The 15,294-nt window shown below is 46.2% G+C and overlaps 1 protein-coding gene across 1 annotated transcript in view; it reads right to left on the bottom strand.

Moving 5' to 3' along the window:
• Positions 1-15,294, bottom strand: part of LOC147111754 (interleukin-18 receptor 1-like) — a 68,222-nt gene that overhangs the window by 12,554 nt on the left and 40,374 nt on the right. The window contains exons 9-10 of the mRNA XM_085998957.1: positions 10,074-10,217; positions 5,690-5,854 (exon numbers count right to left, since the gene is read on the bottom strand). Of these exons, the coding sequence (XP_085855083.1) occupies positions 5,690-5,854; positions 10,074-10,217 (309 nt within the window). The remainder of the gene's footprint in view (positions 1-5,689; positions 5,855-10,073; positions 10,218-15,294) is intronic.

Below are 15,294 nucleotides of genomic sequence, written 5' to 3'. Positions count from 1 at the left end.
AGTAGGCCATTCGGCCCCTCGAGCCTGCTCCGCCATTCAATGAGATCATGGCTGATCATCCAAATTCAGTACCCTGTCCCTGCCTTCTCCCCATATCCCTTGATCCCCTTAGCCTTAAGAAATATATCCAACTCCTTCTTGGTTATAGTTAATGAACTGGCCTCCACCGCCCTCTGTGGCAGAGAATTCCACAGGTTCACCACTCTCTGGGTGAAGAAATTCCTCCTCATCTCAGTCCTAAATGGCATACCCCTTATCCTTAGACTATGACCCCTAGTTCTGGACTCCCCGGCCATCAGGAACACCCTTCCTGCATCTAGTCTGTCCAGGCCTGACAGAATTTTATAGGTTTCGATGAGATCCCCTCTCAATCTTCTAAACTCCAGTGAGCACAAGCCCAATCGACACAATCTCTCCTCATACGTCATTCCTGCCATCCCAGGAATCAGCCTGGTGAATCTTCGCTACACTCCTTCCATGGCAAGAACATCCTTCCTCAGATAAGGCAACCAAAACTGCACACAATACTCAAGGTGCGGTCTCACCAAGGCCCTGTACAACTGCAGCAAGACATCCTTGTTCCTGTACTCAAACCCTCTCGCTATGAAGGCCAACATACCATTTGCTTTCTTAACCACCTGCTGCACCTGAATGCTTACCTTCAGCGACTGGTGCACAAGAACACCCAGGTCTCTTTGCACTTCCCCTTCTCCCAATCTATTGCCATTCAAATAATAATCTGCCTTCCTGTTTTTGCCACCAAAGTGGATAACCTCACATTTATCCACATTATAGTGCATTTGCCATGTTTCTGCCCAATCACCCAACCTGTGCAAATCGTACTGGAGTTTCATGACATCCTCCTCACAGCATACCCTCCCACCCAGCTTTCTGTCGTCTGCAAATTTGGAGATACTACATCCAATTCCCTCGTCCAGATCATTAATATATATTGTGAACAGCTGGGGTCCTAGGACTGATCCTTGCGGTACCCCACTAGTCACTGCCTGCCACTCGGACAACGACCCGTTTATTCTAACTCTTTGCTTTCTATCTGCCAACCAGTTCTCTATCCAAGTCAATACCTTGCCGCCAATCCCATGTGCCTTAATTTTGCAAGATAATCTCTTATGCGGGACCTTATCGAAAGCCTTCTGAAAGTCCAAATACACCACATCCACTGGTTCTCCCTTATCTATTTTACCAGTTGCATACTCATGGGAGCCCGTCGGCGCAGGAGATACCCCCAAACAGGGTCACATCCATTTCACAGGGTCAGCTACCTCAACATGACTGAGCAGCAGTGCCAAAGGCGGCTCCGACTTTCACGACAGGTAGTGACTGACATCTGCGCAATGATACAGCAAGACCTGCTGCCCAGAGGACCAGGTGGACACTCCTTACCAGTGGCCATCAAAGTCACCACCGCACTCAACTTTTTTGCCTCAGGCTCATTCCAAGGATCAGCAGCAGACATCAGCGGCATCTCCCAGTCGGCCGCACACACTTGCATCATGCAGGTAACCGATGCCCTCTTTGCCCTCGCGCACAATCACATCCATTTCACCAGGGATCGCGCAAATGTGACGGCGTGAGCGGTTGTATTAGCTCATCTGGCAGACTTTCCAAGGGTGCAGGGCGTCATTGACTGCACACATGTGGCCCTTAGGGCACCCCATTGCAATCCAGGTATTTTTGTCAACCGCAAGGGCTTCCACTCCCTTAACGTTCAGCTGGTGTGTGACCACAAGAAGGAGATTTTGCATGTTTGTGCCAAGTACCCTGGCAGTTGCCATGACTCCTTCATACTGCGCCAGTCTAGTGTGCCTCCGCTATTCAGTCCGCCAGACCAACTTCACGGATGGCTGCTTGGAGACAAGGGCTATCCCCTGAGAACTTGGCTAATGACGCCATTGAGGAGACCAGCCAACGAAGCTGAGGGGCGCTACAACTCCAGCCACATTTCCACTAGATCCGTAATCGAGCAAGCCATTGGCTTGCTGAAGATGCGCTTCAGATGCCTGGATAGATCAGGTGGAGCCCTACAGTACTCAGCAGCCAGGGTCTCCAGAATCTTTGTGGTTTGCTGTGCACGTCACAACATGGCACAGCGTCGTGGCTTGCAGATTCCTGAGGACCAAGTGGCTCCTCGCATACCCTCCTCAGATGATGATGATGATGATGATGAGGAGGAGGAGGAGGGCGAGAATGAGCATCCTGCAGAGGCCCATCAACCAGCGACAGCATTACGCGAGAACATTGCTGCCCGGGATGCAAGGAACACACTCATCCTGGCCAGATTTGCTTAGCCTAGTAAATCAAACTCTTTTGCCTCGCAGCTTCTTACCTGAGCATCAACAATGGCCAAACCCTGCGGAGTCCGAGCTATTTGACCAGCATCCTGACAACTGCAAGTAATTCTAAGCCCTCAATGTGAAAGCCCCATTCGCGAAATGACACACGCCAGAACTGCAGCAGTTGCCATCAGAATTTTAATGCAAAACAAACAACTGATGGCATTTTTACAAAATACACATTTCACCCAAGTGACTACCCTTGTGACTATTTGTGCTTTATTTTCCTCTTACGCGTGCTCCTACGTAGTGGTTCCCCTGTGGCTTCAGCAGATTTGGAGGCCCCTTGCTCACTTTCCTGCTGCTCCTGTCTTGACACCTTTGGCGGGCGTCCTCTGGGGTGGTGAGCCTGTGAGGGCTCATCAGCAGTCTGCTGCTCCTGCGCCTGTGCAGGGGTTGAGACGTCTATCTCAGTTGGGTGTGGACTCCGGCGGGGCTCTGACCGAGGGCTCTGCAGTGGCATGGAAGTGTGAGCGCTTGGAGAGGAGTCCCCACTTCCTTGAGGTCTGCCACCAACCTCCCTCTCATGGGTCAGGTCCCCCTCAGTGCCTGCAAGTGGCTTGAGAGCACCTTGCTGCACATCAGGGGGGCCATGGGGACCCGTATCTGTAATGGCAATCCTACTCAGAAGGACTTCCATGAAGGTCTGGTTTCTCTGTTTAATAGATGCCCATCGCTCCTCAAGAGATGTCATTCTATTCTGAACACTCACCATGTTTTCCATACCATAGCCATCCTCTCCTCTATGGTAGTCAGCCTTACCATGGAGGCAGCAATCATTTCCACGTAGGTAGCCATCCTTTCCGTGTTGATGCGTTCATACGCCACTGACTCCACAAAGGCTCTGCTCATGTTCGCTATGGACTCCTCCATTCGCTCCACACTCGCAGCGACCCTGGAGACAAAACCTGCCAGAGACTCCTGCATCTGTGCATGGAGTTCCATCACCTCTGATCTTACGGATGGACCCAGAGGCAGAGGGTCGACATGCAGCTGAGCCGAGCTGGCAGAGTCCTGCGCCCTCCGTTGAGGACTCGCCACTGCTGTCCCTGTCTCCACAATCTGCTGATGCTCACTTGTGAGCTGTGATACACCAGGTGACAACTCTACTCTATGCCCCGAAGATCCCACCGAGGTGTGAGTGTCTGCGCTGGTGCTGGGTGTGCTTATTTCTGCTGACGCTGCGCCCTCAGAGATTGCAGATTCCTCTGAGGAGTCTGGCATCTCAGGCTCTTCCTCCTGCACACTGGGGACGGGGGCTCGCGATGGTCCTGTGGGGGAGTCAAGGAAAAAGTTAGAGATGTGATGCCAAGGTTACATGCACATTGCATTTTGCAGATGATCATAAGTCCATATGATGTAGCTTCAGAATCATTATCAGCGACTCATGCAATGCCAATGAGAGAGATGGAAAACTATTCTGTCACCAGCTTGCAGGGATGCACCTGTCTGTCCTTCCCCAACTGCCACATCTCTGTCAGCCCCGACAATCTCCAGGACGGCTTCCTCCCAGGGGGTGAGCTGGGCTAATGAGGGTTGCCCTCCTCCTGTCCTGGCTCGCTCTCTCCTGTTGTGAGCTCTCTTTTCCTGCAATGAGGGAGACAAGTGGAGGTTGAGTGAGAATGAAGGAGTGCAGAGATTGCATAGCATAGATGCTTCGAAGGAGACAAAGATGGAGTGAGGTTGCAAGACCAAGGGCCCTCCCTGTGTGTTGTCAGTTGTGTTCAAAGCATCAGAGTGAGAGGGAGTGTGAGGGCTGCATGGTGGAATAGTTATGTGAATGTGAGCATAGGGAGAGAGGGAATGGGTAAGGGTGCATGGATGTGAGTGTCAAGTGGGATGTGGAGGAAGAGATTGCTAAAGCTGAGTGCTGGTGAGGAAAGGCAATGGGGATCAGATTGAGGGTGATGGAAACTTCATACAGTACTTACTTTTCCAGTGCGATGAAGGTCATGGAATCTTTTCCTGCACTGCATCCTGGTGCGCCGTGTGAGCCCCAAGGAGTTGACTTCCCCAGCCACTTGTAGCCACACAGCCTTGGTCTGACTGGGAGGCCTCTTCCTCCCTGAAGAAGGGAGCAGGACCTCCCTGTGGGCCCTAGCACCATCCAGCAATGCCTGGAGTGAAGCCTCATCAAATTTTGGGGCAGCTCTTGCCCTCCCGCTGGCCGTTGCTCCTGCAGGCTCCTGTGCCATCTCAGTGGTAAAGTTTGGAAGCCTGCAGAAGAAGCAAGGCTTGCTGTGGACCTAAAAAGCAGCAGCAATGATGACGTCATATTCTGTGACTTTCTGACTGGAAATATTCAATTGCCAAGGCTTCCCACACGTTGGAAATCATTTGGCCAATTGAGTTAAAATTGCATCAATCTCACAGACCCATTTAGATTCGTGTGGGAAACACCAAATTCAGGGAACCCGACAATTCCCCGCACCTGAGTTAAAATTGACCCCTAAATCTCATGTGTATAACGGGTTCAAAGAGTGAGACTAATGTCAAATCACTGTATTTGGGATTGCGTGGAATTCGAATTTTGTGAAAATTTCACTTTTGCTCTGTATTTTAGGACTATTTCAGGGTCTGAGAGTAATGCTGAATGATATTCCCAACAGTCCATTCTACTTTATGCAGCTATTCTATATTTTTTACCAAGAAATTATTTTTGTAATGTGAAAACTTTACATCATACATTACTGATTTGAAATTGGCAGAAACTAGAGGGCAAGCTTTTAAATATATCACTTGTCGATTTCCCGTGGTATTGCTCACAGGTAGTCCTTCATTTCAGGAAACCTAACCACATTTTAGTAATTATAATTAGTATTAGTATTCATTGGCAATAGATTTCTGATTATAATCTGCTATTTTATCAAACAGTGTTGATCCCTCTTTTAAAAGATATTTCAGGTAAAAGCGAAAGGAAGTATATTACTTTTTATTTTACAAAATTGCATCTGCTACTGCTGATGGCCATCTTCCATCCTTTGAACAGTGATAGGTCTAATTTTCATTGCTTGCTCTATTCAGTGCTGGTGATGGTTAGCATCAGCAACAGTTCGGTAGCCAGTGTGCAAGTTACTTTGATGTTGACTCAAAGTGCCACCCATGATATGAACAGAAATCCATTTATATGAGTGTAAGTCAGTAACTTTGATGTTAATGCTAATAACCATAAGTAAAAGGTCTGTGCTTTTTTATTCTACAGGTTTATTATTAAACAGGTTTCTCTTTATCTCCAAATACACTGAACATACAATAAAAATAGAGCAGAACCCACTTTTCCATACTAGTGTTAGTAGAATAAAGGAACATTTAAATGAAGAATGAGTCCAACTTACCTCCTCCTGGAGAAACATCACGTTCAAATATACACAATCGATAACCAAATTGTTCTTCTAGAATTGCAGGTAACACTTCCAAAGCAAATTGTTGTTCTTCCTCAGCACTGAGGAGAGTGTCATCACTCTTAAGGAGCAACACATATGCGTCATATTCCTTACTGTCTGAAAATTAAATCCAAGGCATCAGCAGCAATCAGCATAGCTAAACATGCCTTATTTTTTGTTTAAAGCTTATACAAGCCTTAATTGTTTCAACTTTATACATAGGCATGTAGCACTGGTCTGGAAGTTCAGGTTTTAGTATGTCTTGTGGAAGCCCAATGTGCATGTTGAAATGTCATATAATATTCGGAAAAATAAAAAAATTGCAACATCTGGGAAGTAGTGCTATTTGTGCACTGTGAGGTTTTAAATATAACAAAACAAAAGGGAACCATCCCACAAATTCCCCCCTCAAAAAAAATTAGTGATAATTTTTTCCATCTGCACAGATCATGCCTCAGTATACACTTTATTAGATGAGCGAGACTTCTACAATTAACATGATCTGGCAATGACGTACTGTATGTGGTCTCTCAGTTTATTCATGGCTTCTATCAGGTTTGTTACTTATTTACAGGGAGTGAGCCTTTGGCTTAGTGGTAGAGTTCCGGCCTCTTAGTCAGAAGGTGAAGGGTTTGAGCCCCATTCCAGACAGCAAGTGAAAACTAGAATATGGTCTCTATATACAGATTGATATCCAACTCGCGTCCGGAGAGAGTACTGACTGGCTCAGTCAGAAGGGTTGGGTTCGGTCCGCACTCCAAGGAGAGACCAGAGCGTCAGCTCTGAATACTAAATTGATGTACAGCGGGGGTACTTGGGTGTGGAAGGCCTCCTCCCACCCCACTATCATTAAGGGTTCGTGGAGTTCTTTAGCCTTGGTTGCATCCCACTTAGGAGAATGTACTCAAAAGATAAAAACTGTGAGGAAGGCAATGAGAATAATAATAGATACAGGAAACTTTGTGCTATCCGGCACCGACGGGACCGAGCTGTTGCCGTTCCCTCAAAACTGCCGGACACACCAGCGTTAATGTTGAAGCATACGGAGCTTTTCATCTCCGTATCTGACAACAAACACTGTTGCTTAGCAACAGCTTCTAAACAGTCGGCCCGTACCTTGGAAGCGTCTCTGTAGCTTAGCAACAGCTTCAGAGCGACTTTCCAGAGCCTGACTGTTGAAAAAAAAGCCACAAGAAGAAAAAAAACCTAACAAAACGGCTCCTGATTTTTGCCAGTGCCTCGAGCTTGCCGGACACTTAGCCTTCGGATAACACAAAGTTTCCTGTAATCAAAGGGCTATGTGGAGGGAGGAACTTAAAACAATCTCTATCACTAGAGAAAAAGTACTAGGCAAACTAATGGGGCTAAAGGCCGACAAGTCCCCTGGACCTTATGGCCTGCATCATAGAGTCTTAAAAGAAGTGGCTGCAGAGATAGTGGATGCGTTGGTTGTAACCTACCAAAATTCCCTGGATTATGGAGAGGTTCCAGCAGATTGGAAAACTGCAAATGTAATGCCACTATTAAAGAAAGGAGGGAGACAGAAAGCAGGAAACTATAGGCCAGTTAACCTAACATCTGTCATTGGGAAAATGCTGGAATCCATTATTAAGGAGGTAATAGCAGGATATTTAGAAAATCATAAGACAATCAAGCAGAGTCAACATGGTTTTATGAAAGGGAAATCGTACTTGACAAATTTGCTAGAGTTCTTTGAGGATGTAATGAGCAGGGTGGATAAAGGGGAACCAGTGGATGTGGTGTATTTGAATTTCCAGAAGGCATTCGGTAAGGTGCCACATAAAAGGTTGCTGCACAAGATAAGCGCTCACTGGGTTGGGGGTAATATTTTGGCTTGGATAGGGGATTGGCTAACTAACAGAAAACAGAGAGTCAGGATAAATGGGTCATTTTCCGGTTGGCAACCAGTAACTAGTGGGGTGCCACAAGGATCAGTGCTGGGGCCTCAACTATTTACAATCTATATTAATGATTTAGATGAAGGGACCGAGCGTACTATAGCCAAATTTGCTGATGATACAAAGATAGGTGGGTTAGCAAGTTGTGAGGAGGACACAAAGGGCTCGAATTTCCAAGCCCCGTGGAGGTGGGTTTGGCGGCGGGAGTGGGGGGAAAATTGCTGAATCGGGGGGCATGAACCCTTCCCGCCCCCCAACCCGCCTCCATGCCCATTTTCCAGGAGGCGGGTACCCGACCTGTGCTGGGAGCCGCCTCCCCGAGGCGGGAAGGGGATTACTGCCAATTAACTGCCTGTTAACAGGTAGTTAACAGGCAGTTTAGCCTAATCCCTATTTTTAGCCCTGAAGTGTGGGCTGCCTGACGGCTCCAAACCACACCAAGTTAGCGAGGCAGACCGTTGGGCTGAAGGGCTTGAAGGGTTCGAGATGTCTGGTGTTCAGGTGAGTGATGGGTGCATGAGTGCAGAGGTAAGTGTGTTTGGTGTGTGTAAAGTGTTTAAATAAGTTTTACTTACCTTTACTTAATAATGCAGGCTTCCTTCCTTCAGGTCTTGGGAGTCCCTCATCTCACCAGCACAGAAAGCAGAATGGCCATGAGCTGTCAAAAGTTGCAGCATTCTGCTTTCTGTGCCGGTGAGATTTCTAACTGAGTCTGTGGAGAAGGACTCAAGTTAGAAGTCAGATTGTCAGTGTTTGACACCTTTCAGAGCTGTCAAATGCTGATATTTCATCTGTCAAAAGCTCTTGACAGATGAAATGTCAACCAAATGTCAGGTTGGGCGGGCTCAACAAGGTCAATCAAGGAAATATCGCATGGGTTGGCCACAAATCGATGGAGGCGGGACTACAACCCAAAAAGTGGGAGTCCCGCCTCCATCATGTCCCTATTGACAAAATCCAGCCCAAAGAGTCTGCAAAGGGATATAGATAGGTTAAGTGAGTGGGCAAGAATTTGGCAGATGGAGTACAATGTGGGAAAATGTGAGGTTAGCCACTTTGGAAGGAAGAATGAAAAAGCAAATTATTATTTAAATGGAGTGAGACTACAAAATGCTGCGGTACAAAGGGATCTGGGGGTCCTAGTGCATGAAACACAAAAACTTAGCATACAGGTACAGCAAGTAATTAGGAAGGCTAATGGAATGTTGGCCTTTATTGCAAGGGGTATGGAGTATAAAAGTAGGGAAGTTTTGATGCAACTTTACAGGGCGCTGGTGAGACTGCACCTGGAGTACTGCATACAATTGTGGTCTCCATAATTAAGGAAGGATATACTTGCATTGGAGGCAGTACAGAGAAGGTTCACTAGGTTGATTCCTAGGAAGAAGGGGTTGACGTATGATGAAAGGTTGAGCAGGTTGGGCCTATACTCATTGGAATTTAGAAGAATGAGAGGTGATCTTATTGAAACATATAAGATTCTGAGGGGGATTGACAGGGTGAATGCTGAGAGGATGTTTCCCCTATTGGGGGTATCTAGAACTAGGGGGCATAGTTTCAGAATAAGGGGTCGCCCATTTAAGACGGAGATGAGAAGGGATTTCTTCTCTCAGAGGGTTGTGAATCTTTGGAATTCTCTACCTTGGAGAGCTGTGGAGGCGGAGTCATTAAATATATTCAAGCTGGAGATTGACAGACATTTGAACTACAAGGGAGTCAAGGGGTATGGGGAGAGAGCGGGAAAGTGGTGTTGAGGACAAGATTGGCTCAGCCATGATCTTATTGAATGGTGGGGCAGGCTCGAGGGGCCGATTGGCCTACTCCTGCTCCTGTTTCTTATGTTCTTATGTTAGAAACGACCTCAGTTACTGGTCTCTGGTAAATGGCTCATAAATTTCATGTGAGAGAGTTGAGTTAGGATCTACCCTAGGGCAGAACACAACGGTGGGCCTATTTACAGATACAACAACAACTAAACATTAAAGTTTTTTCTTATTTGTTATCAGGATGTAGGCAATGCAGGAAAGGCTGCATTTAATGCCCATCCCCTTTGCCCTGAGAATGTGTTGGTGGGCTTTCTCCTATAGTACTATAGTTCTTGTGGTGCTCCCACAGTGGTGTTAGATTGAGTATTGCAGGATTTTGACAAGATGAAGGAATGGTGATATATGTCCAAATTAGGATGGATGAGTGACTTGGAGGGGAACTTGTAGGTTATGGTGCGCCCATAAGAAAGAAAGAAGAATTAACTTGCATGTATTTAGTGCCTTTCACATGCTCAGGGCTTCCCAAATTGGCTTTATCGCCAATTAATTACTTTTGACGTGTGGTCACTGTTGCAAAATGCACAATTACTGCTTTTAAGTAAAAGAGCTGTGGTTTTTGTGTGAAAATTCAGAGCTTTTTCATATTCTTACCTCCAAGAGTTTCATCTCTACCAGTGAGGTCCCTGAAGCAAAGGACAATTTGTACATTGAATTGTGCACATACAATTGCCACAACAATGAGCACAACAATAATGGAAAGTAGTGATTTCACAATTCCATGATCATTACTCTTGCCTATGAGAGAAAAAAACACTTATAATTAATACAGTTTGCTGCTGTAGCTGAAATTTTTACAAACACATCTTTGATGGTGTCTGAGTAGATGGCATGAACTAATTCAGTTAAAGATTATCGTTAAGAACAAAAAGTGTTTTTAGTCTGACACATGCGCTTATATTTTAAAGGATTACTAAGCCACAAATATGTATGAATATTCCAAGATTGGGTTTTGCTTTACAGCCATATCATATGTGCAAAATAAGGTGAATATTTAACAAGTAGTTTAAAACGTAGCAAAGCGAAATCTATGCTTGATTGTAATGTTTCAACAGACATGTTACAGGTTATAGTTAGGGCCACTAGTTTACATTGACTGAATGAGTTAAATGCTGTTTTTATCACGAGATTCCAGAAATTTTGCCTAGCTTTTGATTCTACAATTCTATCTGCTTTCCATGAAAACTAAAACATCTAAGCCACAAGCCCAAAGCCAGTGGGGTCCTAATTCATGTATGCTAATCAGGGTCTGATTGAGTCCTGACTGCAATTTTAACTTTGGCCTGAGTGGGAAAGCCCGTTATAATGTATTATCACATTTGTCACATGGTTTAGTATGAGCATGCTCAGTTCGCTCTGGCAACAAGCACATGGACTAGCAACTTATCCTGTCTCTGTCCTTCATTTGTTCTACCCACATATATTACATTTTTGGCTATGATAATGGGATCCCACAGCCATTTTTAGGGATCATGAAAGGACACAGTGTTCAACCTTCGAGTGGAAAAGTTTAAGGTGAATTTGTGACACCTAAACTGAATTTTGCGATATTTTACTGTTAATGCTCATGCAGAATTGCCTGTGCTTCACCTTCACGTGTATGTATACACAGCAACAGCCCTGTTGATTCACACAAGTACACAGGTATCGTGCTGAGTTACTGTTCGACAGGATCGGGACAATCATGGCCATGTCTACGGGATTCATCGGAAGTCTCGGCATGTATGACAGAGCTCGTGAACCATTCAGTTCTTACATTGAGCGTATGGAGATGTTTTTTAAGGCCAATAACATTATTGAGGCCGAAGGTGTAGATGAGAATGTTCAAGCTCAAAATAAAGTAATTCGTGAACGTAAAAAAGCAATTTTTCTAACAGAGATCGGGCCAGATGTCTACGGAACGTTGACAAACCTACTTGCGCCAGGGAAAGTGAAGGATGCGCTGTTTGAAGACATTGACGAGAAACTTGAGGACCAATTCGACCCAAAGCCCTTAAAAATAGCAGAGAGCTATAAGTTTGGTACCAGAACCCAAAAGCAAAGTGAAACCATCAGTGAGTACATTGTAGCTCTTAAGAACCTATCTTTGCATTGTAACATCAGCACATTTTTGGATCGTGCATTGCAACATAAGTTTGTGTGTGGACTGGTGGAAGAGCGCACACAGTCCAAGTTACTAAACACTCCGAACCTAACGTTTGACATAGCATGCAAAGTTGGCCTATCTATGGAGATGGCATCTAAGAATGCTAGGGATCTCTGTCCAACTCAAGTGACTAGTGCAACTGAGGTCTACAGTCACAAAGCCACCGTCAAACCTAAAGTTGTAAGACCAAGTCAAAAGCCGGTGAGAGCAGTTCAGTGAAATGTTATCGCTGCAATGGAAATTACTCATCACAGTCCTGCCCATACAGAAATGTGAAGTGTTTTCACTGCCAGAAGCAAGGCCATATTTCAACAGCTTGCAGAGCTAAATCTAAAGCAGGAAGTAAGAACCATTCTAGTGGCAATGCAAAGCAGCGACAACAAAAGGGGGGAATCCACAATATTGAAGTGAACATACCTGATGTTGAAGAACTAGGCATCTGCAGTATCTATGCCACTAGCGGCAACACCAGCAGTCATGAGAAAGACTTCCGTACAAAATTTTTGATCAGCGAGCAATATATTGATATGTGTATCGACACAGTGGCGGACTGCTCCATCATGAGTAAGGACACATATGAGAGTAAGTTTAATCAAATACCACTTACAAAGAGTACCGTAGAGTTAAAAACCTACTCCGGAGAAATCCTAGAGACATGTGGACAAATGGAATGTACAGTTCAACACAATGGCCAGTCAGTAAAGCTGCCTATCATTGTAGCGAGCTACAACAACAGGCCAACCCTCATGGGCAAAGATTGGTTGAGAAAGTTAAAACTTGACTGGAAAAACGTCTTCAGTCTAGATGCTTCAAAGAAGCGATTCCACACAATGTTGAACAAGTATGAAAGCATGTTCACAGACAGTTATGAGGGCATCACTGGGTATGACACGCATATCCGCATCAAGTCCAATGCAAAGCCTGTCTATTGTAAGGCAAGGCCAGTCCCCTATGCGTTGAAAAGTCAGGTGGAGGAAGAGTTAGAGAAACTCAGAGAGAACGGAGTGCTAGTAAAAACTGACAAAAGTAAATGGGCTACCCAGATCATGGTAGAGCCCAAAGCAGACAAAACTGTACGCTTGTGCAGCGACTACAAAGTTACTATCAACCAAGCAGTTGATGATGAGCAGTTCCCATTACCTACATCACAAGATTTGTATGCAGTACTCTCTGGGTCAAAGGTTTTCTCCAAGCTTGGCCTGTCGCACACTTATGCTCAGCTGAATGTTGAGAAAGAGTCAACAGTATCTCACCATCAACACACACAAGGGACTGTACTCATACACCAAGCTGCCGTATGGTGTAGAGTACTCTCTCCAAATCTTCCAGGCTATGATGGATAAGATTTGGCAAGGAGTTCCAAATTGTTTATGCAATCAAGACGATGTGCTGATCGCAACAAGCAGCGAGGAAGAACATATAGAAGTGCTAGATTTAGTGTTTCAGAGGTTGAATTCCCACAATGTCAAATTGAAAAGGAGCATATGTGCTTTTGTGCAGCCCGAGGTTGTGTATGTTGGTCTGAAAGTTGATGCAAATGGCTTGCAACCAATTAAGGAAAAGGTTGATGCTGTCATCAATGCTCCAAAGCCACAGAACGTGTCTGAGTTAAGATTTTTCCTTGGAATGGTCCAGTACTACACATGTTTCTTACCTGAGTTAGTGACCATGTTAGCTCCATTGCACAAGCTCCTCAAGAAGGATGTCCAGTGGAAGTGGATGAAAATGTAATAGGAAGCTTACGACGCTTGTAAGAGAAGTCTCTCTAGCGATGCTCTATTTGTGCACTACGACACAGAGCGTGAGCTTAAGTTAACGTGTGATGCTTCTAACTATGGTGTGGGAGCTGTCATAAGCCACGTAATGGATGATGGCCAAGAGAAACCAGAGTGGTGGTACCTACTTCACTGAGAGATAAAATTCTGGCCGAACTTCATACTGAACATCCAGAGATCGTCAGTATGAAATCAATTGCAAGAAGCTTTGTTTACTCGCCTGGATTGGACAGTGATCTTGAACCACTTGATCATGAACTCATACATGAATTTGACTCAGTTCAGACCTCAGTAACTGAAGTACCAGGTTCAAACAAGTCCAAGATAGAAACAGGATCAACTTTGAGTTCAGAAGCAAAACAAAACAGCCCAAAAATTGGTTCAACACCAAAACCTTTTGTAAGGAGATCAGGAAGGGTTCGCAAACCTGTTACTAAACTGAATTTGTAGTTCATTTTTAAAAAAAGCCAGGAGTTTTTGTTATGTGGTACATGTAATGCTGGGAAAGGTGGGACCATAGTTTTGTTGTATTTGAGAGGGGAATACATACATTTTTTTTTAAGGGGAAAGTAGTGTAATGTATTATCACATGGTTTATCACATGGTTTAGTATGATCATGCTCAGTTCGCTCTGGCCTAGTAAAGCAAACACATGGGGCTCGATTTTAATTCCCGAGGCGGGTTGGAGTCGGGTTGCATGGTGGGTGGGTTCCGGAGCCGCTTCCGGCGGGATCACCTGCTGATGTCCAATTTTGATTCAATGAGTTTGTTAATTTCAAGGAGGCGCGCTGGCCGGTCCAATCAGTGCGATCGGGTCGGCTGGCATCCTCTGATGATGTCATAATAGCAGCTGCTTTTAAAGCAGCCATCCAGCCTAAGCCTTTCTCTTGTGGTTCCCTGCACTTGATTTAAACACTTTGGGGGAGAAATTGGGTGAGTAGTACCACCTGTTAGCGCCTAAAGAGGCAGGCAGTGGCTGTAGCGCCACTGGCTGCGCCTCCCGTGATATTCAGGAGGGACGCTAATGGTGGCGTTAGCCTGTTGCGCTGCGCCGCCACCAATGACGTCATCGGTGTGCACAGCGCCCCATTCGTGCCCCATTCGCGATATTTGGTAGCGAACGCCGCAGTTGCGCCGTTCGCTACCCGCGCCCGGTTCACGGGGCCTTACTGTGCCGGCAGCGGCGCAAGTTAAGGTGGAGGTGCGGGGTGGCCGCTTTTTCGGCGGCCGCCTGCCAGCACCTCCGTCCCCGGCCTCCTAACCCCACCCCCCCCCCCGCGGCATTGCCGGCTGTTTCCCGAAAGCCCGGCACTTCTCCTTGGTGCCGGGCTCATTTGCCGGCACTCGCGAGCGGGGATCGCGCTGTTGCAGGCACCACCCCCTTAACAGTGGGAGGAAGGCCTGCAGTACCGCAGCGTGCCGTGCTGCAGCGTGTGGCGCTGCGGAACGTTGCGCTGCGATAATCAGTTTCAGCGCCCTAAGAGGGACGCGGAGCGCCTCGAGCCTCGCCCTGTGTCCCTCGAGGAGCACTGAAACTGAATTTCTGGCGATCGGTATAACTCCGATCGCTGCGCTAAATCCTGCGCTCAGGCAACTTTTGCGCCACTTTGGCGCCCCAACCCAATTTCTAGGCCTATGACTTCTTCCAGAGGCAAGGCAGCTCCTCATTTTAATGATGAGTCCCTCCAAGTTCTTGTGGATGCTGTCAGAGGGTGCAGGGAGATTCTCTTCCCTCCTGATGGCCGGAGGAAGCTTCCTCAGCAGACCAAAGCAGCCTGGCTGTGCATTGCTCAGGAGGTGAGCGCAAGGTCCATTTATGCACAGTCATGGATCCAGTGCCGAAAAAGGTTTAATGATCTTGTGCGAACATCAAAAGTGAGTATCCTCTCTCACT

This window comes from Somniosus microcephalus, chromosome 10, assembly GCF_052327205.1.
Source record: "Somniosus microcephalus isolate GS21.2 chromosome 10, FLI_Smic_1.0, whole genome shotgun sequence".
NCBI classification, from domain to species: domain Eukaryota; kingdom Metazoa; phylum Chordata; class Chondrichthyes; order Squaliformes; family Somniosidae; genus Somniosus; species Somniosus microcephalus.
The sequence above is the reverse complement of the archived record's forward strand: the minus strand, read 5'-3'. Positions and strand labels throughout refer to the sequence as shown.